Source organism: Macaca nemestrina, chromosome 1 (genome assembly GCF_043159975.1).
Source record: "Macaca nemestrina isolate mMacNem1 chromosome 1, mMacNem.hap1, whole genome shotgun sequence".
NCBI lineage: Eukaryota > Metazoa > Chordata > Mammalia > Primates > Cercopithecidae > Macaca > Macaca nemestrina.
The window spans coordinates 1356799-1384769 of record NC_092125.1 but is presented as its reverse complement, the minus strand read 5'-3'; the positions used below and the strand labels follow the sequence as shown (position 1 = coordinate 1384769).

General features: G+C 36.3%; 2 protein-coding genes across 2 annotated transcripts; one reads left to right on the top strand and one right to left on the bottom strand.

Moving 5' to 3' along the window:
- The first annotated feature begins 148 nt into the window (after positions 1-148).
- On the top strand, positions 149-2090 carry LOC105474746 (olfactory receptor 14A16-like). The gene has a single exon (XM_011729581.3). It carries the CDS (start codon positions 849-851, stop codon positions 1776-1778), a length of 930 nt encoding a protein of 309 aa, XP_011727883.2. The 5' UTR covers positions 149-848; the 3' UTR covers positions 1779-2090.
- Positions 2091-8784: 6694 nt separating this feature from the next.
- On the bottom strand, positions 8785-9779 carry LOC105474745 (olfactory receptor family 1 subfamily C member 1). Its single transcript, XM_011729580.3, has one exon. The coding sequence runs from the start codon at positions 9777-9779 to the stop codon at positions 8820-8822; it is 960 nt and encodes a 319-aa protein (XP_011727882.3). The 3' UTR covers positions 8785-8819.
- Between the last annotated feature and the right edge of the window lie 18192 nt (positions 9780-27971).

Sequence of the window (27971 nt, the reverse complement as noted above, 5' to 3'; positions counted from 1 at the left end):
ATGAATGTGAATATTATGTTGCACAATTCAGATATTTCAGTTCTACTGGGGGACAAGTTTTCATTGAACAAAATGTAATACAACAAAAGTAATGAAAACTGTCTGATATTTTTTCTGTGTGTTAGATAAATTAGAGTGATGTTTCTAAGATCTCACAAGTTTTTTTCGTAAAATTCGACTGTGTCAGCAATCACTATCCATGGCAGATGCTAAAGCGTATGTTTTTTAAAAAACAGGATAAAATCATGAGTCACATATGAATATAAACACAGGTCAAAGATTTTATTTAACTCAATAATTAATGGGGGAATTTGCAAGATATTCCAACTGGTTCAGAAGAGAAGTCAAAGTACCACAGTGAAATCAAAGTACCACACATATAAGGGCAGATAAAGAAAGCTGAAATAAATTTACAAATAGATGTAAAATAGGTCTACCTACAGAACAGTAATCAATTACATTACATCAGAATATAACTAATTTGTATTTTTATGAGAAAGAATAATTTGCATATTAACTGCTTCCTACAACTTCCAGAATTGTAAAGTAGCTCAAAGATAATAAAATACAACTAGACAGGACACTTAGTATTTTTCACTGTTGTTATTTTCTTATTACAAAGTTTTTCACAATTTTTCCTGACTCTGGCATAAGAATGAAGATTGGATGAGCAGAGGAAATGCTATTTGTTAAAGTCCTCCTTGTTCCTTGGTGTTGTCTGATATGATCTTGAATTTTTTGGCAGATGCACATGTGAGTGGGAGAAAGATAAGTGAAGGAAATAAAACAGTACACCCTTTTGTCCAAGTCTAAAACTGCTTACTTTATTTTTTACAGCAACTGGTAAAATGTCCAAAGAAATGAACAACTTCACCTTTGGGAGAATATTCTTCCTCATGGGGTTCTCTGACATTTGGGAGACCCAGATCCTACATTCTGTGCTCTTTTTGCTAATTTACCTGGTGGCACTGCTGGGGAATCTTCTCATCATCACCCTCATCATCAAGGATCATCGGCTCCACACGCCCATGTACTTTTTCCTAAAGAACTTATCTTTCCTGGATCTGTGTCTCATTTCCGTCACTGTTCCTAAGTCCATCACAAACTCCTTGATGAATTGCAACACCATTTCATTCCTTGGATGTGTGTGTCAGGTTTTTTTCTTCTTTCTCTTAGCCAATACAGAAGTAGCTCTTCTCACGGTCATGTGCTATGACCGCTATGTTGCCATCTGCCACCCACTCAGATATGAGGTCATAATGAGTCATGAAGCCTGTGTGCAGACGGCTGTCTCTTCATGGGTCAGTGGAGGTCTCAGTGCAATCCTGCACACAGCTTGCACCTTCTCTGTGCCCATGTGTGGGTTTCCTGAGGTTCATCATTTCTTTTGTGATATCCCACAACTGCTCTCCCTTGCCTGTTCTTACAACACTGGTGAATTGGTAATCATTGGGCTCAGCCTCGTGTTGGACTTTGGCTGCTTTGTGTTTATTGACATTTCTTACATTCACATATTCTCCACTGTGCTGAGGATGCCCTCCAAAGAAGGCAGGTCCAAAGCTTTCTCCACATGCCTGCCTCATCTCATTGTTGTGACTTTATTTTTCTCTTCAGGGTTTTTTGCCTATTTACGCCCTCTGCCTAAATCTCCATCACCCTTGGATTTGCTGGTTTCAGTGTTCTACACTGTGATGCCACCCATCATGAATCCCTTCATCTATAGCCTAAGAAATAAGGATATGAAGATGGCATTCTGGGAACTACAAATTAGTAGATAGCATCTTTCAAATTAGAAGAGTTATTCTCACATACAACATCAGCTTTTCATAATCATCTAAACCATATGGTTACATAGTCTGGCAATAATATTGGACATCTAGAGTAAGAGTTCTCATGAAAAATCTGGTGGCACTCATTGGAGTGCTACTGAGAAGTGCCCTTATGCCCAGATCGAGTGTGTGGTAAGGCCAGTAGTGTTCCACTTGTAGACACTGGGAAGAAGTATGCCTTGTATGTATCACCCTAGTGGGAGCTCCTTTGTTTCCGACAACTGGACAGGATGCTGGGACATTGGAGATAAACGTGGACACTCCCAGGAAAACCAAATGTATGGTCATTCTTAACAAAGGTGATATCTGAAATGCTATGTGAGATGACATGTAGAATCAATTCTCAAATTAAAGGGACTAGGTAGAGGTGATAGTTGCACAACCTTGTGAATGTACTAAATGCCTCTGAATTGTACAAGCTATAATGGTTGATTTCATGTTATGTGAATGTCACAACACCAATAAGACAAAACTAAAACCAAACAAGTCTCTTTTCCTCTTTTCTTCCCCAAATCTACTAACATTTCCTAGCATAGTGTGCATCCTTGTCATCTGGAGACAGATATATTAAAACTCAACTTTACTATATATCAATATATATATTTTTTAATATTAAAACAAGTTCCTGGGTGCACCGAGTAAAAGTACTCACACTAAAGAGCTTAGAATAAATTTGGGTATAGGGAGGCAATATAATATTTTTTGGAAAGGGAAATATCTAAGCTGTATTTGAAAGGATGAAGAGGAATAAACCTGAAAAAGAGAGAGAAAGACCAGAATGAAGGCTGAGAGGAAAGCAAAACTAAACAAAACCAGTGAAGGCTGGGAGAAGATGAGAACCTGATCTAGGAGGGAAACTACAGTGAACTGTGTCCTGAAACACATAAGGGAAAAGCTTGGGCAGAGGGTTAAAGGCTGGGCAAAATTTTGAGAGGCTGAAAACACACAGGGAGATGAAGCTTTGCTCGACTTTTGGCATGAAGAGAAAGTAGCTACAGGGCCTTTCTATCACATGCCTAAGCTATTAGATACGTTTAGAGAGGCAAAAACAACAGCCAAGAAAATCGAGGTTACTCCCAATAACAATTTCAGATCTTATAACGTCTGGATATGCAGCTCCCTGTGATTTTAAGTCTGCTTTGCCTTCCTACAGTAATGATTATTTTCCTGTTGTGGTGGACGTAGTCCAGATCACCTAGGCCTAAGATTGCTGCAGAGGAGCTCTAATTCTCTGCTTAGATGCTCTCCCAGCCCCATTGGCCTGTGATGGTGCTTATTTCGGCTGTGATTTGACATTCTCTAAGTCTTTGATATCTGCTGTCTTCCCAAGCTGTGCATCATGAGGTAGATTTCCTTCATTCGTATATATATACATACACACAGAGACATATACACGCACACATATATATAAAACTTTAAGTTCTGGGATAAAATATATATATATATTGTTTTACTTTAACTTCTGGGATACATATGCTGAAAGTGCAGGTTTGTTACATAGGTATACAAGTGTCACGGTGGTTTCCTGCACCTTTCTCCCTGTCATCTAGATTTTAAGCCCCGCATACATCAAGTATTTTGTCCTAATGCTCTCCCTCCCTTTGTCCCCACCCCCTACAGGCCCGGGTGTGTGATGTTCGCCTCCCGGTGTCCATGAGTTTTCATTGTTCAACTCCCACTTATGAGTGAGAACATGCGGTGTTTGGTTTTCTGTTCCTGTGTCAGTTTGCTGAGGATGATAGTTTCCAGCTTCAACTTACTGCTTTTTACGGCTGCATAATATTCCATGGTGTACATGTGCCACATTTTCTTTATCCAGTTTATCACTGATGGGGATAGATTTCTGTCTTTAGAATAGGGGCGGATCACGAGGTCAGGAGATGGAGACCATCCTGGCTAACACGGTGAAACCCCGTCTCTACTAAAAATACAAAAACTTAGCCGGGCGAGGGGGCAGGCGCCTGTAGTCCCAGCTACTCGGGAGGCTGAGGCAGGAGAATGGCGGGAACCCGGGAGGCGGAGCTTGCAGTGAGCTGAGATCCGGCCACTGCACTCCAGCCTGGGAGACAGAGCGAGACTCCGTCTCAAAAAAAAAAAAAAAAAAAAAAAAAAAAAGAATATGGCTTCATGTGTGGCCTACCCTGGACAGTAGCAAGTGGTTAACACATGAATGAATGGGCGCTACTCACATCTTTCTCTGTTGCCACAAAATTTTGTTATTCTCCCTATTTTCCCTATCTTTAAAAGTTTTAGGCCCCTGTGCCTGCCAGACCTTGGCGGTCCCGTGACCCCTGGGAGCCCCTGGCCATCCCGACCTAGAGGCAGGCGTGGGGCCGCACAGCCTCTGAGCGGTTGCCGGGTGGTGCCCGGGAGGGCGTGGGCCAGCGAGGGCGCTCTTTGTGGCTGTAGGTGTGTTAAGATGGCGGCCGTGGCTACGGAGGAGGGGAGCGGGAGGCGGCGGAGGTTCGAGAGGGGAAGCAGCATGGAGAGGGGAAGGGAGAAGGTGGGGGAAGGTGGGGGAAGGCGGGGGAAGGCGGGGGAAGAAAGGGGGGGAAAGGGGGGAAGGGGAAGGGGAAAAGGGGAAGGGGGAAAGGCAGGGGCCACCAGTTGCCATGATTCCAGTGTTATTTTTCATAGAAATAGGAAAAAAATCCAAAAACTTGTATGGAACCACAAAAGACTGCAAATAACCACAGCAATCTTGAGCAATAAATAAATAAACAAATAAATAATGAAGAAAACAACAACAGAAAAATGAAAACAAAGCTGCCAAAGCTGCAGGCATCATGCCACCTGATCTAAAAATATAATGCAGATATATCTGACCATTTTTAAATAAGATTGTTATTTTGCTATTTGAGGTGATTGCATTCCTTGTATACTCTGGGTATTAATTATCTTTCAAATAAATGGTTTGCAAATATTTTCTCTTTTTCTGTAGGCTCTTTTCACTCTTTTGTTTCCTTTGTTATGCATAAGCTTTTTTAGTTTGATATGATCCCATTTGTTTATTTTTGCTTTTGTTGCCTGTGCTTTTGAGGTCTTATTCATAAAGTGATTTCACAGACCAACTCTTGAAGTATTTTGCCTATTTTTTCTTTTAGTAGTTTTGTTGTTTCTGGTCTTAAATTTAAGTCTTCAATCCATTTTATATTTGGATAGGGCAAGAGGTGGGGATCTAGTTTCATTCACCTGCTGATGGATATTCAGTTTTCCCAGCACCATTTACTGAAGAGACTGGCCTTTCCCCAGTGAGTGCTCTTGGTGCCTTTGTCAAAAACCAGTTGACTGTAGATACGCGAATGAATTTTTGGGTTTTTGTATTCTGTTTCATTTGTCTGTTTCTATTTTTATGCCAGTACTATGCTGTTTGATTACTGTAGTTTTATACTTATATTGGTTTTAACTTTTAGGTTCAGGAGTACATGTGTAGATTTGTTATATAGGTAAATTGCATGTTGTGGGAGTTTGGTATACAGATTATTTTGCTACTCAGGTAATAGGCCTAGCACTCAATAGGTAGTTTTTTGATTCTCATGTTCCTTCCCCTACCCTCAAGTAGGCCCTTGTATCTGTTGTTCTATATTTTGAAGTTTGGTAGTGTGATGTCTCCAGCTTTGTTATTTTTGCCCAGGATTGCATGAGATATTTGGGGTCTTTTGTGATTCTATACAAATTTTAAGGTTTTTCTTTCTATTTCTGTGAAGAATGTCATTGGTATTTTGCTAGAGATTGCATTGACTCTGTAGATTACCTTGGGTAGCATAGCAATCTTTTTTTTTTTTCTTTTTAATTATTATTATACTTTAAGTTTTAGGGTACATGTGCATAACGTGCAGGTTTGTTACATATGTATACTTGTGCCATGTTGCTGTGCTGCACCCATCAACGCGTCAGCACCCAACAACTCGTCATTTACATCAGGTATAACTCCCAATGCAATCCTTCCCCCCTCCCCCCTCCCCATGATAGGCCCAGGTGTGTGATGTTCCCCTTCCCGAGTCCAAGTGATCTCATTGTTCAGTTCCCACCTATGAGTGAGAACATGCGGTGTTTGGTTTTCTGTTCTTGTGATAGTTTGCTAAGAATAATGGTTTCCAGCTGCATCCATGTCCCTACAAAGGACACAAACTCATCCTTTTTTATGGCTGCATAGTATTCCATGGTGTATATGTGCCACATTTTCTTAATCCAGTCTGTCACTGATGGACATTTGGGTTGATTCCAAGTCATTGCTATTGTGAATAGTGCCGCAATGAACATACGTGTGCATGTGTCTTTATAGCAGCATAATTTATAATCCTTTGGGTATATCCCCAGTAATGGGATGGCTGGGTCATATGGTACATCTAGTTCTAGATCCTTGAGGAATCGCCATACTGTTTTCCATAATGGTTGAACTCGTTTACAATCCCACCAACAGTGTAAAAGTGTTCCTATTTCTCCACATCCTCTCCAGCACCTGTTGTTTCCTGACTTTTTAATGATTGCCATTCTAACTGGTGTGAGATGGTATCTCATTGTGGTTTTGATTTGCATTTCTCTGATGGCCAGTGATGATGAGCATTTTTTCATGTGTCTGTTGGCGGTATGAATGTCTTCTTTTCAGAAATGTCTGTTCATATCCTTTGCCCACTTTTTGATGAGGTTGTTTGTTTTTTTCTTGTAAATTTGTTTGAGTTCTTTGTAGGTTCTGGATATTAGCCCTTTGTCAGATGAGTAGATTGCAAAAATTTTCTCCCATTCTGTAGGTTGCCTGTTCACTCTGATGGTAGTTTCTTTTGCTGTGCAGAAGCTCTTTAGTTTAATTAGATCCCATTTGTCAATTTTGGCTTTTGTTGCCGTTGCTTTTGGTGTTTTAAACACCTGGGCTGGAGTACAGTGGCGCAATCTCAGCTCACTGCAACCCGTGCCTCCCAGGTTCTCCTTCCATCAACCTTCCAAGTAGCTGGGATTATAGACAGGTGCCACCACTCCTGGGCCAGGAGGCCCAGCCAACTGGTTTTTTTTTGTTTTTTTTTTTTACTTTAGTAGAGATGGGGCTTCATTCACCATCTCAGCCAGGCTGGTCTCAAACTTTTGACTCCAGGTGACCTGCCCACCTCCGACTCCCAAAGTGCAGGTGGGCACCACTGTGCTGACCCCCACGTTCTAATGTTCTATAGCAGTGTAGAATATCTATATTTAATAATATATATTTAATATTGCATAATCATATATTATTTATTATATATAATTATATATGATATATATTATGTATGATATATTACATATATTATATATTATGAAATTATATAATTATATATGATATATGTAATATGTCATATATAATACTTTATATAATTATATAGATAATAATTTTAATTATATATAATTATATATAATTTATATTATTAATATATAATTATACATATTTTATTTACAATTATATTTATATTTATTATGTATAAATAATATTTATATTTTTATATTTATAATTTTAATTTATAATTATAAATATATTTGTAATTTTAAATATAATATATTTTCTATATTTATAATTATAAATATGATAATTATTATATAATATTACATATTATATAATGTATAATAATATATTACATATACATTATGTATTAAATATTATATCGTTATATATTATTGTATATATTATATAATATAAAATTTATATAACATATAATATAAAATATAGTATATATAATATACAATAATGTATAATGATATATAATATATCTATATTTAATAATATATAGTTTCAAATACCTGGAAGGATATTTGATGTTTTCAACATAAACAAGTAATAAATGTTTGAGATGATGAATATGTCAATTACCTTGATCTGATACCTGTACATTATATTTATCAAAACATCCCTGTGTACTCCATATGTACAATTATTTTATGTCAATTAAAGTTTAAAATGCAATAAAAAGACACAGTAATCAAAAATGGCATGGTACTGGCATAAAAATAGACACATAGAAATAAATTGATACATTCATGGTCAATTGATCTTTGACAAAGGTGCCAAGGACACACAATGTGGAATGGACCATCTTAGTTCATTCTCAGATATAAAATTGTAGAAAGGAACCAGAATAGGTTGAATAAACAACTAGATTGGATTGGATTGTTACTATCTTAAATGGAATCTATTTAGTTGAATGACCTCAAATATAATTATTTTTGTATATGGTATGTTAATTTTTTGTTAGGAAAGCAAGATAAAAAACCCAAGGGATTGGGCATGAGGCTTTGTTTTGAAAGAAGTTAATATATTCCCCATATGAAAAATGCAACTGAGAACCTGATCTCTTCTCTAAAAATGTTGTATACCAAAAGCACTCCTAGTTGTTGGAGGAGATCAGCTAGCCCCTGCCCTATAAAGGTGGCTGGGAAATTCTGAGTTCCTCCATGCCTGAGACCAATTAGGGACACGCATGACAAGGACATGAGTCAATAGAATAAAATCATTGACTGTATTTGAAGTGAGAGGGGATTGGAGGAAAGCATACATACTTTAAAACTTGAATAAATTATTTTAGTGATTTTTTAAGAAGACTCACTATTTAAAATGTGAGAACTTTGATATTCTACCACATTGTGGAATTAACATTAGAATTTATGCTCCTTTAATTCTAAATCTGAACTCACAGACAAGAAGTTTAGGAAAATTTATCTTAATATGTAGCATTTGGGAACTATATCACAGAGATTTTCATCACTAAGGTATATTTGTACTGGAGTCAGAAACTATTTATCAGCTATGAGTTGTGTGCAGACTATTTAACTTCCCTAAGATTCACTTTCTATATAAAGAAAGCTATATCGTTTTTAGATGTTTACTCAGAGGATTTAATGTGATAATTCACATAAAGTACTTACAATTTCCAGCATAAGGGAGACATTTAATAGCAGTTTGTTTCTCTTCTCACTGTTATTGTGAGCATCTAGTCACACTTTCTTATCACCACATTAGCATTATTTAATTCAGTCACTGAGGTCATTATTGCGCTGAAAGACTGTGCACTTGAAAAGCATTTTCTGAAGTCCTCTCTTCATATCCCTGTTCCTTATGGTATAGATGAAAGGATTCAGCATCGGGGCCACCACTGAATACATGACGGTTGACACAGTGTCACTCTCAGGCGTATGGGAGGATGAAGGACTGAAGTAGACAGCGATGGCTGTGCCATAAAACACCACCACCACTGACAGGTGGCAGCTACAGGTGGAAACAGCTCTCTGCTTCCCCTGAGTAGAGGTGATCTTCAGAACAGTGGAGAAGATAATTCCATAAGATATGAGGATACAGACAAGGGGCGTGATAGCCAATAGACCTCCTACTGCAAAAATGATCATTACGTTGAAGGAGACGTCAGAGCAAGAGAGCTGCAGGAGAGGGTTGAGATCACAGAAGAAATGATGGATGATATTGGAGGCACAGAAGGACAGCCGTGCTGTTAAGACAGTATGCAGGAGGGCATGGAGGTAAGTAACAAGCCACAGTCCAGCCATTAGCTGGACACAAAGGCACAGGTTCATTGTGGCAGTGTAATGTAAGGGGTGGCAAATCGCCACATATCTATCATATGCCATCACACACAGAAGGAGGCTGTCCATATTCACAAAAGTAACGAAGAAGAAGAGCTGACTGAGGCAGCCTGCAAAAGAGATAGTCTTGGTGCCAGTCAAGATATTCACTACCATTTGGGGGACAGTAGTCGACGTAAAACAAATGTCAACGAAGGCCAAGTTACTAAGGAAGAAATACATAGGGGAATGAAGGCGCGAGTCAAAGCCAATGGTCACAATGATGAGCATGTTCCCCAAGGTGGTGGCTAAATACATACAGAGAAAGAGCACAGACAGGAGGTGCTGCTGCTCTGCTGAACTAGGGAGTCCCAGAAGGACGAATTCCCTGACGACTGTTAGATTTCTTTTTTCCATGTTCCCAAGAAATCTAGAAAAAGAAATTATTAAATTGTAAAATCCAGCAGTGTCAAGTCTCTTTTGAGAGAGAGAGAAAGTGAGAAAGAGAGAGAGTGTGTGTGTGTGTGTGTGTGCGCACGCATGCAGATAAGTTCCATCCAAACTCGTGCTTGCTTGAATGCTTGCCAGTTATATCTTGTGTTTATGATAGTCTGTCTTCATAGTCACATAGACATGCTGGATACGTCAGTGTCAACTTCTTTCAAGATTGATTTCTTCCTTCAAAAGAAAATGCAAATTATGTGAATAATAACCATTTTAATTGGGTTATTTTGCCTTGTCTATAGTAATCATGTAATTCATATCGACTTTATATGTAAGGTTATTTGTTATTTTTTAGTAGTCAAGCTATTTACTCTTACCCAGTAGAAATAGTTACCTTTAATAAATAATTTTCCTCCTAATCTGATGCTTATACTTGTGATGGAAGATATCCTCATGTTAGCTTTCTTTTCTTTTAACGTATTTGGTCACTGATAATTGCAAGCTCACCTCTGTTCCTTGGGTTGACCATTGCTGTTTTGGTCTCTGATGGTCATTTGGTGGAGCCTCTGACTTGTGTAGTAAGTTATCGAGAGCCCAGTGCTTATGGCCTGTGCTTTCAGGACCCTTCCTTATGGCATCTTGGGTGTACTACATTCTCTAGAAGGTGCCAGTATTCTCCCATACCTGTCAACATTTTTCAGAGTGTTTTGCATCTTGAGGTCCCTCACTGTACTCTCCAAATTGTCATTTCTGTATCAATCCCATTTATACCTTCCTTTTAGTTATAAAAATTATCAAATTATACAAATTTTTTATAACAAGCAAGCAAACATACGTCATTCATGTAATCCATATTTTCCTTCAGCAAACATTTATTGAGCAACTTCTATGATCCAGGTGCTGTGCACAATTTAGTACCAAAGTTTTTTCTAACTGAAGCAAAATTTGTGATGCCTTCCCAAACATTCTCTTTGACACCTGAGGCTTTTCTAGTCTTTTCAAACTTACATTATTTCAGTTTATGTTGTTTAAGTCATATGGCTATCAAGTAAAGGGCATGTTGTAGAAGTGGGAAGAGATTTGGGATTTTTAGTCCAAGTATCATTATTTTCTCACAATATTCCAAGAGTTATCTAGGACTTCTATTTTATTGATTTTTATGACAAGGATCCTAATGAAAATAACATAATGTAATACTATATAATATATATGTTCTGGTTTTATGTTAAGACAGCTGATTAACCCTAGAGAACACAATGCAGTATATTTGTTTCTATTACAATGTTTTGAATTCCAACTTAATCAGAAGCCTCACTAACACTAATGATTACATTCATCTTCCTCTGATTCCTGTCAACTTTAAATAAGTTCCATGCACCCCCTTTTGCCCAACTTGAAGCATGTCAGGATAAAATCTGTGTGGAAAAGAAACTACACACTCTTGTATTTGCGTGCCTTTGAGGGAGAAGCACTCTTTCAAAGACAATTTCCTTCCCCCGTAGGCACTATCAGTTACGTCGTTTTTATTAATCTCATACTCACTGTACAATATTCCTTTCATGACAAGCATAACAATTTCCCTTTTTCTTGGTCTACTTCATTGTAGTTAGTGAAGTTTTAGGAAAGAATTGCGATTTATTATATTGAATCCTTAGGATATAACACATATATGCATGTAGTTTGCACAGAGTTGGTGCAAAAGACTGCTTATGGAAACAACAAATGAATGAAAAATTCTGGAGAAATCATTTGATTATACAATGAATATATGAGTTTTGGAAGATATTTTTAAATTCTATACTCTCATTTGCAGCACATCATCTTAATTTCAAAATTTTCTCAACTCGGATTTGGAAAAAGTTAGTCCATCTTTGAAATGCTTAACAGCTTCATCAAAAAACTTTCACGCATTACAACTCAAAGGATTATATATTAGGTATGTCTTCACTAAAACAAAGAAAAAAAAGTATGCATACATACCCTTTTCTGAGACCTTTGCCACCTGTGATTTTTTCTCTTTCCTGAATATCCAATCACAAAAACAGAGATGGACCTATGCATTGATTCCCATTTCTAGTCAAGAGTGAAAAAGAGAAAAATGAGATATAGACACGTGTGTTTCTTTCAACAGAGAATAACACTGTCTCACAAGGGGGAGTATTTGGTTAGATTTATTTATGTTGATAATACAAAGGGGCAGGCCTTTAACATGGCACAGTTTTATCCCTTGAGATCAGCACCCAAGAGGCTTCATGAAGTTCTAAATTTAGCTTCTAATGACTTTTATTTAGTTTATAAATTGGTATTTCTCTTATTTTGAAGAGAAGGCAAACACAGGGGGAAATATTGTATGCAGGAAGAAAGCATGAAAGCTCCTGAAGGTTCCAAGATACATTCTTGTTTTCTTTAGAATGTGAATGAATGGTGCTTGGGTGAATGAATGATACAAAAAGATGGAAAACTGAAGCCACAATTTTACAAACCTATCTATTCCATCTCCATAAAACTTACAGCTTATCATGACTGCCTAGTGCTAAAGAGAAATACAGTGATGTAAATAACCACTTTTGGAGTAAGACACATTTTGGTTCAAATCTTAACTTGTAAATTAATTAATAGTTGCTTGACCTTGCGCAAGGCATTATATTTTGTATGCTTTAGTTTTTTCATCTATAAAAATTCAAATACTGCTTATCTCATTTAGTTGCTATAAAATCTATAACATTTATATAAAAACCTAGAATTGTGCATAGACCCAGAGGTTATCCTGAAGCTTCTGATCATCTAATGAATTAATGGCTGGGATAATCAAATATGTGCCAATAAAAATGAAAACCAAAAGAGTGTGTTTGGAAATGAGATTTTTCACTGTACATTAGATAAAGATTATGTGTGTGGGCGATTGCAGATATATACATAGATAAACAGTTTTAAATCATACCATGAGCTACACTGTTACTCCACAGGGCTATATAACTTAGTCTGACGACTACAGCTAAACCAACCAATATTCAGAACATTTGAAACAGAGGCCCATTTATCTGAATCCAAAGATGCATTTATTCTTCTTTATTGAAATCAATATTTTATTAAACACATAGTTTTTGGTTTAATGTATTTAGGTAAATATAAGAACAGACTACAATGACAAACATTCAAATAACCTTAATGTATGCTATACGTGTATGTGTGTGTGTATATGTATGTATGTATACAGACACACACATATATAGAATGAAAGGTATACATTGTATATTATATACATATGCAATTTGTGTATGTGTGTATAAGTGTACATATATATTTACAAACACATGTATACATTTTTTTCTAATATAGGGAAGACCTCTATATTATCAATTGAAAGGAGATTCATTTACATTTATGTTTAGTGATAATATATGTCTCAGAGTTGATACAATGTGGATAACTTAACAGCTTTTGTAAATTCTTTTAGAACATAAGTATAAAGCATTAGACTTGCAGAAGATCCATGAGCTGCTGAAAACACTTTAGAATTAGAAATCTGGAAAGGAGCAAGACAGGATGATCTGTTAATAATTACCATGTGTGGTGTACTATGAAGTGGCTTTTCATGCATCCTCTCAGGTAATACCTAAAACAGCTTTGAGACAATTAATTTTCCTTTTAGAGAGAAAGAAACAACACTTAGAGAAGTTACGAAGTGCCTGGGTGTGGTGGCTCACGCCCGTAATCCCAGCACTTTGGGAGGCCAAGGTGGGCAGATTACAAGGTCAGGAGATTGAGACCATCCTGACCAACAAGGTGAAACATAGATCTACGTTTGCATGCTCTATTTGTACATGTTAAACATTATAAAAACACCCAGGTAATAGTTGCTTACATTCAAGAGACAAAATATGTTTGTGTCACTGCCAAACAAAATTTGATTTACCCTAACTTGTGCCTATGAAGAGATGGGGTGAATGGTAAGCTTCATGCTAACAATTTGACATCCAAGCAAAACTCCAATTTTGACTAATTTCTATCTAATAGATGTGTGTGTGTGTATGTGTGTGTGTGTAATGGCAAAGATCAGAGGGGGACTGAAATAGATGATGTGTTGTGGGTCTGGTGATAGGGAATCACAGTTAAAAACTCTCTATGGTTGGGGAATGCCTGGGGTAGCCATGACCTGTCCACAGGCACTGCAGTAAGGATGTTGGAATAGCACACATATACTACATAAAAATTTATACCATAATAATAGACAAATTCAGTAAAATTATAGAATACAAAATCAACAAACCAATCTCAGTAGTGTTTTTATACATAAATAATGACCTGGCTGGGAGCGGCGGCTCACACCTGTCATCCTAGCACTTTGGGAGACTGAGGTGGGTGGATCACGAGGTCAGGAGTTCAAGACCAGCCTAACCAACATGGTGAAACCCGTCTCTACTAAAAATACAAAAATGAGTCAGGCATGGTGTCATGCACTTGTAATCCCAGCTACTCAGGGGGCTGAGGCAGGAGAATCGCTTGAACTCGGGAGGCGGAGGTTGCAGTGAGCCAAGATCGCACCGCTGCACTCCAGCCTAGATGACAGAGCAAGACTCCATCTCAAAATAAATAAATAAATAAAATAATAATAATGACCTAGCTGTCAAAAAAATTAAGAAAAACAATCCCATTTATGATAACATTAAAAAACCTTAGCAAAACATTTAAGGGAGTAAAAGATCTGTACATTGAAAACTAAAAAACATTGATTAAAGAAACTGAAGAAGGCACAAATAAATGGAAAGGTTTCCATCTTGGATAAATCGCATGGAGCAAAACAAATTTACTAAAACAGGAATTGACTTTGAATTTTTAGCAAAGGATCATCATGTCTCATTGATATAAATGTGGAATTTGGGAAAGTTGAGAGGACCATAGAATCCTCTGGGTTATCAGATCACCAAAAGCCGGAAAATGTTGAGCTCTGATGGCTCAGAGTTTCAGGATCTAAGCCTGCTCTGTGAGGAACTGTTCAAACCTCAGGATCACAGACAAAATCTGACTTCAGTAGGACAAGTTTTTCTGCACCAGGTCTTCCTGGTGTTTAGAAGATAATCAGTTTAATTAATGGGAAGAAATAACACAATTTGAGGAGATCCAGAAATACATTTCCAAAGAAGGGAAAGCAAAAGGTGGTCTCCTCGTGCAATGATCCTGAGACCCATTTAGAGTGTGGTTCTCTGACTGTGAATACATGCGAGGACGAAGCTTGGCCAGCTGCATCCCCCACAGACCGGAGGGAAGAATGAGCTGCTTTGAAAGCATTAAGGGAATCTTCACATCATTTCTACTGAACTTCATTTCTAAGATGCATTAACCCACTTTATAAATTCAAGACATATTAAAACTCCTGACATCTGCAAATTCAGAAGAACTGGAAATGTGAGGAGAAACAGAAACTATTTTTCTCTTATTTCAATAAGAGAAATGAATATTTCATTTAATAAATGAAATAAATAAGCTTTATTTCATTGTTTATTGGACATTTGTATATTATGTTTTGTTAAGTGTCTTTCAAGTCTGTTTTTCCACCTTTTAACTTGATTTATTGTCATTGCTATTGTATTGCAGGAATTCAATATACATTTAGAACACAAATCCATGATTAAATACACATATGTTAATAATATTTTCCCACAGTGGCTTGCCTTTTTATTTTCTTCAACACGTCCATTGATACGCATATATTTTTAATATCCTGTCAATTTTATCGTTTTGGTGAAGATTAGTACTTTCTGTGTCTTCAAAAGAAGTTTTTGCATACCCCACTGCTTTCTTCTAAAACCTTAGAATTTTACATTTTATGCTCAACTCTATGATTTCTCTCAAATTAAATGTTGTGTACAGTATGAGGTAGTAATTAATAGTTTTTTCCAATATGGATATACAATTTTTCCAACATAATGTTTTGAAGAGATTTTTCAATAGCTCTGATGTCTTTCTTGACAATAATTTGATCATAAATGAATCAGCCTCTTTCTGGACTCTCTGCTGTTTCATTGATCTGTTTGAAAATTTAAATACAGGCCGGGCACGGTGGCTCAAGCCTGTAATCCCAGCACTTTGGGAGGCCGAGACGGGCGGATCACGAGGTCAGGAGATGCAGACCATCCTGGCTAACACGGTGAAACCCCGTCTCTACTAAAAAATACAAAAAACTAGCCGGGCGAGGTGGCGGGCGCCTGTGGTCCCAGCTACTCGGGAGACTGAGGCAGGAGAATGGTGTAAACTCGGGAGGCGGAGCTTGCAGTGAGCTGAGATCCAGCCACTGCACTCCAGCCTGGGCGGCAGAGCGAGACTCCATCTCAAAAAAAAAAAAAAAAAAAAAAAAAAGAAAATTTAAATACATATGAAATAATACTCAAAACAATCTTGGAAAATATGTGTAAATTTGAAAGACTTATTCTAACTTCAGAAGTATCAGGAAGAGTGTGGTAATGATGATAAATTATAGGCAAATATATTTTAGAATCAACTTGTCAATAGTCTCAAAAAATTTACTGTGACTTAAGTTGGAAATGTATTGAATATATACATATAGAGCCTAATTTGGAGATAGTTGGAAATGTATTGAATATATACATATAGAGCCTAATTTGGAGATAGTTGGAAATGTACTGAATATATACATATAGAGCCTAATTTGGAGATACTTGGCATTTAACAGCAATGTGTCTCCCAACATGAGAGAAAGTTGTAACTTTGAATTTACATAGGTGTTTTTTTATTTCTCTCAGCAGTGGTTTGTAGTTTGCAGTTTATTTCAGTCCACTATTCTCTAAGAATTTTCCATTATTTTTACTATATTTTAAATGACACTTCTACTTTCACTGTCCAGTTGTTGCAAATATACATTAAGATGGTTGATTTTTATATTGTCTTTGTATTTTGACCATGAACAATTCAGTAATTACTTCTAAAGTTGCTTTTTAGATTTCTAAGGGTTTCATATGTACATAATTGTGTCATCTGTGAGTCAACACGGTTTTCCTTCTGCCTTTCCAATACATATGTTTTATCTTTAATGCATTATTACACTGGCTAATACTTCTAATCCAGTGATGAATGGGAAAGTTAAGAGTGGACCTGCTCGTTCAAATCCACATTTTAAGGAAAAAGCATTCAGTGTTTCACTGTTTATTAAGATACTGACTGTAAGCTTTTTGTAATTGTCCTTTATCAATGGAGGACATTTCCTTTTATTTTTGGTTTTCTGAGAATTTTTAAGTTGCATGTGTGATGACTTTGTCAAATGCTACTTCTACATCCATTGAAAGTCATATAAATTTTCTACTTTAATCTGTTAACATGGTTAAATTCCTTGATTTTTAGAAAATTTTATATACATTTTTAATTGTTGATATACACAACTGTATATACAGTAATTGTATTTTTATTGATATGCAATGCTTTGATCTTGTTACTTGCTATTGTTCTGTTCAGGCTTTCTGTTTCTTGATGGTTCAATTTTGGTGGGGCTGTATGAGTCCAAGAAGTTTTTATTTTACTTTATTTATTTATTTTTGAGACAAGGTCTCACTCTTTCACCAGGCTAGAGTGCGGTGGTACAATCATGGCTCACTGCAGCCTCAACTTCCCAGGCTCAGGTAATCCACCCACCTCAGTCTCACGTGTACCTGGGACTACAGACATATCCACCACATCCAGCTAATTTCTTTTTTTTTTTTCATTCTTTTTTTTGTATTTTTTGTAGAGACAGGGTTTTGCCATGTGGCCCAGGCTGGTCTCAAACTCCTGGGCTCAAGCAATCTGCTCACACTGGCCTCCCAAAGTTCTGAAATTACAAGCCTGAGCCACCATGCCTGGCCTATTCTTTTCTTTTAGGTTTTCTAAGTTGTTGGCATATAGTTGTTCAAATAGTCTCTAATTATCCTTTGTATTTTTGTGGTATCTGTTGTAATGTCTTTTTGTTTGTTTTTAACTTTATTTATTTGGGTTGCCTCTCTTTTTTTCTGAGTTGATCTAGCTAAAGTTTTATTTTTTTTTAAAAAACTTTTTGTTCAGTTAATATTTTGCATTTTGTTTTAGCTATAATTTCATTTATTTTTGCTTTGATTGTTATTATTTATTTCCTTCTACTAACTTTGAGCTTGGTTTGTTTTTGCTTCTCTAGTTCCTTGAGATGCATTGTTAGGCTGTTTATTTGAAATATTTTTCACTTTTTTGATGTAGGTGTTTATTGCTATAAACTTTCCTCTGTGTATTGCTTTTGCTGTATCTTATAGGTTTAGGTATGTTGTGTTTCCATTTTCATTTGTTTTAAGAAATTTTTAAATTTTCCTCTTAATTTGTTCACTGACTCATTCTGCAGTTAGGAGCATGTTGCTTAATTGCTATGTATTTGTATAGTTTTCAAACTACCTTTTCTAATTTGTTTCTAGTTTAGTACATCATGGTAAAAGAAAGAAAAAGATACTTGAATAGCACTGCAGTGAACATGCAAATTCATGCATCTTTGTAATAAAATGATGTATATTCCTTTGGGTATATACCCAGCAATGGGGTTGCTGTGTCAAATAGTGTTTCTGGTTCCAGATCTTTGAGAAATCGCCACACCATCTTTCACAATGGTTGAACTAACTTACATTCCCACCAACAGTGTAAAAGTTTTCTTATTTCTCCACAACCTCACCAGCATCTGTTGTTTCTTGCCTTTTAAATAATCACCATTCTGACTGGCATGAGATGGTATCTCATTGTGGTTTTTATTTGCATTTCTTTAATGATCAGTGGAATCAACCCAAATGCCCATCAGTGATAGACTGGATAAGGAAAATATGGTACATATATACCATAAAATACTGTGCAGCCATAAAAGGAATAAGATCATGTCCTTTGCAGGGACATGGATGGAGCTGGAAGCCATGCTTTTCAGCAAACTAACACAGAAACAGAAAAACCAAACACCACACGTTCTCATTTGTAAGTGAGAGCTGAATAATGAGAACACATGGACACAGGGAGGGGAAGCACACAGCCTGGTACCTGTCGAGGGGTGGAAGTAGAGCATTGGGAAAAATAGCTAATACATGCTTGGCTTAATACCTAGGTGATGGGTTGATAGGTGCAGCAAACCACAATGGTACACATTTACCTATGTGACAAAGCTGCACATCCTGCACATGTACCCCAGAACTTAAAATTAAAATTAAAATTAATTTTAAAAATCCAGTGGGGGAAAAATGCTACTTGATATGATTTAGCTTTTTGAATTTGTTGAGACTTTTGTTGCCAAATATATGATCTGTCATGGAGAATGTTCCAAGTGCTGATCAGGAAAATGTGTGTTCTGCAGCTGTTGAATTTAATGTTCTATAAATGACTATTATGTCCGTTTGGTCTGGAGTGTAGGTTAACACTAACATTTCTTTGCTGGTTTTCTGTCTGGGTGATCTGTTTATTACTGAAAGTGGGGTATTAAAACCTGTCTATTATTATATTGCAGTCTATCTCTCTATTTAGCTCTATTAGTAGTTGCTTTCTATATTTTGTTGCTCTGGGGCTGAATCCATATATATTTACAATTGTATCCTTTTGCTGTGGTGATTCTTTTGTCCTTACGTAATAACTTTCTTTGTCTCTTTTCACAGTTTTGACTTTAAGGCTATTTTATCTCATAGAAGTGTAACTATTCCTGCTCTTTTGTAGTTTCAATTTGCATGATTTTTTATTCATTTTTTCGTTTCAGTCTGTGTGTGTTCTTATAGCTGAAATGAGTTTCTTGTAGGCAGCATATAGTTGGCTCTACCTTGGATTCAACTGCTCAATGTCTTAAATGAAGAATTTAGTCCATGTACATTCAGTGTTATTATTGATAGATAAGAATTTACTTTTGCCATTTTGCTACTTGTTTTTTGGTTGTGCTATAATTCCTTTTATCTTTTCCTTCTTTCTTACTGTCTTCATTTGTGATTAGGTGATGTTTTTCCTGATATTATGTTTTAATTATTTGCTTTTTATTTTCAATGTATATATTATAGATTTTTGCTTTGTGGTTACCATGAGGCTTACAAAAATATCTTATAGTTCCAACAAGTTATTATGAACAGATAACAAATGAACGTTCATCACAAAAAAAGGAAAAAGGGAAAAATGTTAAAAAAAAAATCCTCTGCATTTTAACTCCATCTGCCCACAGTTTGATTTTTTGTTGTTTCAATTTATATAGTTTTGAATTACCTACCTCTTAACAAATTGCCTTAGTTATTATTATTTTGATATATTCATCCTTTAGTCATAATATTCAACATATGAGAGCTTATTGGATTACTATTAGGTTCTTCATGTTTGAAGAAAAGGTTTTCTAAGTAGGTATTCTCTATTGACAGGTAGATTGCATAACACAGGGATTTGGTATACACATTATTTCATCACCAGATAATAAGCATAGTACCTGATAGGTAGGTTTTTGATCCTCTTCTTCCTCCTATCCTCTGCCCTCAAGTAGGCCCTGGTATCTGTTGTTCTCTTCTGTGTGTCCATATGTTCTCATTGTTTAGCTCCCACCTATAAGTAAGAACATGTGATATTAGGTTTTCTGTTCCTGCATTAGTTTACAAAATGGGCTTATAAAAACTATGTTTAAAATGGAGAAAACCTGGCAATAACTTGGGTAATTATTAATATAAACAGTGGAAGAATTCAATGAATTAAGAGTCAGTAAAATATCACACAGTTGTTCAAAATGAAGTTGATGCCTATTTAAAGAAACTGAATGTGGAGGAAAAGTTAAATATTAAATCTGAACTCAGTTGGACATGGGCACAAACAGTGGTCACCAAGTCCTGGAACAGGTTGCGTGAGCCCCCTGAGGCATTCATCCAGCTCTGTTTTGGAGAAATCTGTTTCCATACATTAGTTATTGAAAACAACAGACAATCCCAAAAACAAGTTGACCTTTTTGTGTTCCTTGAATCCAGTCGTGAAGGGCCCTCATGACTGGGCCCATGCCAAACAACTCGTTACAGGAAGAGCTAGGGTCGCAGACCACCCCAAAGCTTCATGAGACCTCTTCTCATCTGTGCATGGACAGGTGGCCGACTCTGGAGCCCAGGCTGTTTCTTCCCATCTAGTGATGAGTCCTCCACAGTCTGGTGACTGTAGTGACTGACTCTGGAGCCCAGACTCTTGCTTTCTGGTCTGCTCATGCTTCCTCCATAGTCTGGTGAGTGTAAAAATATAGATATACTTTTTCTTATCCCTTTCCCACTGTGATTTGCTTATTATATCTGTATTGCCATATACTTGGGATAAAGGCTTGTTTACCCTTAAAAGTATTATGTGTGCCTTTTCTTCTACCTCGTGTGTATTTCCTGCACAGAACACTGAATGATGACAATTTTAAAAATTAAATAAATGTATATTCAAATGGGGTTTTAAAAATTTACTTACACCCATCAACTTGTCATTTACATCAGGTTGATGGGTGCAGCACACCAACATGGCACAAGTATACATATGTAACAAACCTGCACGTTATGCACATGTACCCTACAACTTAAAGTATAATAATAATAAATAAATTAAAAAAAAACCTTCTTTCTTTATATCCTAATTCAATAAACTTTTTTCCATTTGAAAAAAAAAAATAAAAAAAAATAAAAATTTACTTACAAAGACATATAAACAAAATGTAGGGTCCAATACCTTTTTATGAATATAAATATCATACGTGTGCAGTGTGTTCGCCTATGTGTCTACGTGTGTGTGTGTATATATAGGTATCTATATATACACATATGTACACATATATATGTATACATACACACACACTATATGCTATAGAGAGATACACAGAAGTGTATAGAGATTATACATAGATATTTTCACACACACACACACACACACACACACATTTCCCTATATTCTTTCTTCCACTTAGCCTTATACTATACATGTGCAGTGTGTTTGCCTATGTGTCTGTGTGTATATGCATACACATATATATGTATATACACACAATCTATATGCTATATATAGAGAGATACACAGAGAGAAGTGTATAGAGATTGTACATAGTTATTCACACACACATACACACACACACACACACGTCTTCCCATATTCTTTCTCCCACTTAGCCTTTGTTCACGATTAAGGTTCATCTGAAACAAATCTCTCAGTAAGAGATAATTGAATTAATTACAACCATACACAAAGTAAGAAGTAATTTGATTGCCTAGTTTATTAATTTAGCCAAACATTTGATAACAATACTTGTAAAAAAGTATAAATGATTAGTTTGAATTATTGAATTGGCTGGCAGATGAAACCATGGTAGTTATTCAGATAATCCTAAATAGATACAACATACTTTATCCTTCAAGAAAGTGTTTTGAATTAGGCAAACTTATGTGAAAAGTTGATACTACCTTATGTCACTCCAGAAGTTCACATGTAGGTTAACCACCTCTTAGGCCTGGTTAAGAAAAATTTAAAAAATATTAAGTACAGTCAAACCCTGTTTGCTTGTTTTCCCTTCTAAAAGGATTAGGTAGAAATTATGTAAGGATACATTTCTTCTCACCATAAATCAATTTTCTGTCTCCTCCTTACAGATTTCCTAAACTCTGTGTATTTTCTGCCTTTAAAACTTCTACTGCTGTCTACCATTACACACCTCCTTTGCTGTGTTTTTTTAAAATCTTTGTCAGTTTTATCACTCAGTCACAAACACATGCAGACATGAAGGTATTTATTTACTTTGTTGTTTGTCCACATTTTCCCACAACATGCACAACATTTTATACATCATGGATGATATTTGTGCATTCATTATACTTTTTTTAATCATAGTGCTAGATTTCTAAATAAGAGAGATCATTTCATTTTGTCAAGTTTCCCGAAACGCATACTAGAATTTAATCCTTATAGAATAGAAACAATTTCAATAAGTCTTCAGGGAATATGAGGGCAAACTGCATAATCCATGAAGTTAGTTTGCATTTTATTCAAATTCTAACTCCATCAGTTACTCTGTAAATGATGTTTCTATGCTTTCTTTTTTTTACATGTCGTATGATTCTATTAAATATTTGTATAACATTCTTAAAATGACAATTATGGAAATAAAGTACAAGTTAGTTGTTGTGGGGGTAGGGAATGGAAGAGGAAGGAGAAGTGGGAGGTAAGGAGGTGTTGTTAAAACGGGCTACACGAGGGATCCTTTGGTGATGGAAAGGTTCTGTTTTTTTTGTGTTTTTTGTCTGTTTGTTTGTTTGTTTGTTTTTTGAGACAGTGTCTTGCTCTGTTGCCCAGGCTGGAGGGGAGTGGTCTGATTTCTGGTCACTGCAACCTCTGCTTCCTGGGTTCAAGCGATTCTCCTGCCTCAGTCACCGAGTAGCTGGGACTACAGGTGCGCACCACCACGCCCGGCTAATTGTTGTATTTTTAATAGAGATGGGGTTTCACTATGTTGGCCAGGCTGGTCTCAAACTCCTGACCTCAAGTGATCTGCCTGCCTTGGCCTCCCAAAGTGCTGAGATTACAAGTGTGAGCCACTGCACCTGACCTGTTCTGTATCTTTTTTTTTTTTTTTAATTATTTCTATAGGTTTTTTGGGGAACAGGTGGTATTTGGTTACATGAGTAACTTCTTTAGTAGTAATTTGTGAGATTTTGGTGCACTCATCACCCGAGCAGTATACACTGAACCCAATTTGTAGTCTTTTATCCCTCAACCCCCTTCCTACCCTTTCCTCTTGAGTCCTCAAAGTCCCTGTATCATTCTTTGTATCCTTATGGCTTAGTTCCCACTTATGCTTAGCATGGTGGCCTCCAGCTCCACCATGTTGCGGCAAAGAACATGATCTCATTCTTTTTTACAGCTGCATAGTATTCCGTGGCGTATACGTACCACATTTGCTTTATCCAGTCTCTCATTGATGAGCATTTGAGTTGATTCCATGTCTTTCCTATTGTGACTAGTGCTGCAGTGAACATACACATGCATGAATTCTTCATGTTACTCATTTTCCCTGACTTAGAAACCTAAATTTTAGTGTTTTGATGCCAATTTCCGGCTGGGTTTGGTGGCTCACACCCATAATCCCAGCACTTTGGGGGGCCAAGGCAGGTGGATTACCTGAGGTAGGGAGTTCGAGATCACCCTGACCAACATGGAGAAACCCTGTCACTACTAAAAATACAAAACTAGCCAGGCAAGGTGGTGCATGCCTATATCCTAGCTACTTGGGAGGCTGAGGCAGGAGAATCACTTGAACCTGGGAGGTGGAGGTTGCGGTGAGCCAAGGTTGTAGCAAGTTGAGGTTGCACCATTGCACTCCAGCCTGGGCAACAAGCGGGAAACTTCATCTAAAAAAAAAATGCCAGTTTCCAAAGATGGTACATCAATGTTAGTCTGGTGCCTTAAAACCAATAGGTAGCAGAATTTCCCTCTGTCCTATATTGGACATATGCTATAATACAAAAATAAAGTTTCATTAAGTCTTAGAAATTTGAGGCTTAAATTTCCATCACAGAATATTGCATTGGATGAATGAAGGATAGTATAGGAGTTAAGCATGAAGGTTGCAGAGCAGTACTCCCAACAGAACTTGCTGCATTAATAAGAATGGTCTGTGTTGGTGTTGTTTCTTATGTGGAACAACATGTGGCAATTGAGCACTTGAAAAGTAGCTAGTTTAATCAAAAAGTGGCACTTTAAATTATAGGTAATTTAATTTTATTTAAATTCAGATATAATTGTCCAATATGGCTAGTAGCCACATACTGTGAACCACAGTTCTATTGTCCAACAATTTGAGTAACAATCACTGCCCCACAATTATTTGCTTTCAAGCCTTGAGGATATTACTTGAATCTTAAGTGACTCCATTTCCACTTCTGTAAAATGTATATAAAATATATTATAAAATTTTTATACTGATTAAATAAATATATGAGTGTGAAAATTACAAAAGGTAACCTTGAGGGAACTCTTTAAAATTTTTTGTATATTGCTGGTGATACTGTTTCTTGAGATGGGTGCTGTGTACATGGATGCCATCAGTTAACGAAAAACTAATGAATTATATTATTAATATATAAATTCTATAGGCTTTTTTTATTAGTTTTAAATATTCTTATTTATTTGCTCTAGAAGATGACGATGGGAAAGCCTTTCTAGACATTGGTTTAGGCAAAGACTTCATGACCAAGAACCCAAAAGCAAATGCAACAAAACCAAGAAAATAGATGGGACTTAATTAAGCTAAAAAGGTTCTACACAGCAAAACAGATAATTAGCAGAGTTAACAGACAATACACAGAGTGGCAGAAAATCTTCACAATCTATACATCCAATAAAGGACTAATATCCAGAATCTACAATGAATTCAAACAAAAAGCAAGAAAAAACAATCCCATCAAAAAGTGGGCTAAGGACGTGAATAGGCAATTCTCAAGAAAGAATATACAAATAGCCAAAGAACATGAAAAAATTCTCAACACCACTAATTATCAGGGAAATGCAAATAAAAACCACAATGTGATACCACCTTACTCCTTCAAGAATAGCCATAATAAAAAAATCAAAAAGTAATAGATATAGGCATGGATGCAGTGAAAAGGGAACACTTCTACACTGCTGATGGGAATGTAAACTAGTACAACCACTGTGGAAAACAGTATGGAAATTCCTTAAAGAACTAAAAGTAGATCTACCATTTGATCCAGCAATCCCACTACTGGGTATCTACCCAGAGGAAAAGAAGTCATTATATGAAAGAGACACTTGGACACACATGTTTATAGCAGCACAATACACAATTGCAAAAATGTGGAACCAGCCCAAATGCCCATCAATCAATGAATGGATAAAGAAACTGTGGCATATATGGACAAAGAAATACTACTCAGCTATAAAAAGGAATGAATAAATGGCATTCGCAGCAACCTGGATGGGAATGGAGACTATTATTCTAAGTGAAGTAACTCAAGAATGGAAAATCAATGCTTGCTTGATGTTTCAACCCCTTAATTTTTTAATACACAATTCAGGAAATAATAAATATTTCAAAGATAATATAAGCAATCACTTTCTTGTATTATATGGCTTAATACCTAACATATATTAACAGCAATTATTATAAGTGCTTTGGATATTAGTTGTCATTATAATCAGAAACACATAAAGCAAAGTCCTTATTTCTTTTTCACTACCTATTTTCTATTAAAATCACTGTAACCCAAATATAACTTTAAATGTGTTAAGAAGTATATCTAAATAATGTATTTTTATCCTTGAATTTGCTTAGGTCATCAGAAATCTAGACACCTGACAGATATGATATAGATTTGATCATATGTGTTTATTCTGTTCTACATCTGTGGTCATGGGGCCTAAAGTAAAAGCAGATCAAATTCTATTAAAGTTTTCATCCTCAAAACTGACAAGTATGGTATACTTATTATTGTTTAAAAGATAGGCTTGTGATTGGAGTTTCTTTTGTTTGGTTTTGCTCTCAAATCTTTACTCTGGGACTTCATTCTGTCTTCTTGCCAAGTTATAGCCCTTGAGTGAGTCAAACTGCTCTCGTTACAATAAAACCTTGGGGAATAAATCTCAAATGACCAACACTGAGGAAAACAATATTATAATTCTTGCTCTTATTCCTGGAAAAACAGTGCTGTGGAAATTTTGTGTGGACTTTACTAACTGTAGAGTTGATGAGGCACCCGAGAGTCAGCAAGAAAGAGAAAGACGTCACGCATGAAATTTAGGTGAGACTTATTTTACTGAGAACGTAAAATGATTATACAAAGACCCTGTAACCAATTCCATTAAATAGATATAAATTCTAGTAAATTAGGTGAGCAATATAAGTCAATCACAGTTTACTGATGAACTCCAATTAATCTATGAAAATGGCAGACCTCAATTAAAACAGTATTGGCAGCACTTTGGCAGGCCGAGGCCGAGGAGTTCGAGACCAGCCTGGCCAACATGATAAAATGCCGTCTCTACTAAAAGTACAAAAATTAGTCAGTGTGGTGGTAGGTGCCTTTAATCCCTGCTGCTCAGGAGGCAGAGGCAGGAGAATCACTTGAGCCAAGGAGGCAGAGGTTGCAGTGAGCCAAGATCGTACCACTGCACTCCAGCCTGGGTGACAGAGTGAGACCCCATCTCAAAACGAAACAAAACAAGACAAAACAAATAGCATTGGTCAATAATAGACTCAATAATAATATTAATACTGACTTAGATTGTATTTATTATACTAAAAACAATAATGACAATATGTGCATTGCACTTACATTGTACTAAACATAATATTATTAACAACGGAAATACTTACATTGTGCTTATTTACCAAGAGATCTCCAAAGTACTTTCATCTGTGAAGTGCTTTAGCCCTCACAATGAAGCACATGCTCTTAATACTTACATTTGATAGGTCAGACTAATAAAATATAAAAAGAATGAGGCATTTGTCCAAGCAAGTACAAGTGTTTGAACCCAGGGCTGCTGGTCTCAGAGTTCTTGATGTTAACCACTGTACTCCCCAGAGTTCTTGATGTTAACCACTGTACTTCATTGACATTTTGTAGTATAGTGCCCATATCACTGTGTTTCTTTCACACGAGTAAAATGTATTTCTACAACATCATGTATCATGGTTATTTAAAAGTATGCAGACCAATATTTAGATCTTTTAAGTTGAGGATCACTGATACAAATTTAAAATACAAGTGTATCATAAAAATAATAATGCTTTGATTTCATTTTGTAAACGTAAAAAGACAAAATTTAAAAGTATGAACAGTTTATTCCGGTCTCTAATAAATAGGCAGAGTGGTGTGGGTTCTGGAGCCAAATGTTCTGGGTTCACATTGTGACTTCCCTGTTTATTAGTAGTATGAACTTGGATAAAGCCTCTGACTTTCTCAATCTTGTTTTTCCTCTCTGTACAATGAAAGTAATTATAGGGAAACCTCATATGGTTTTCAGAAGAATCAAATGACCCAACGTTTTTATAATGGTTAGGCCCCTGCCTCGCATGGGAAATCTACTCAATCCATCTCACTACCGAACATCACAAAGCACATTGCTCAACTCTTTTATTGGGCTATTGGCAGATTAGGAGCTAGAAATGCATTTCCAGATTTAGAGTTCAGGGAA

Coding starts and splice junctions, on each gene's coding strand:
- LOC105474746 (XM_011729581.3), top strand. CDS start 849: ATGTCCAAAGAAATGAACAACTTCACCTTTGGGAGAATATTCTTCCTC.
- LOC105474745 (XM_011729580.3), bottom strand. CDS start 9,779: ATGGAAAAAAGAAATCTAACAGTCGTCAGGGAATTCGTCCTTCTGGGA.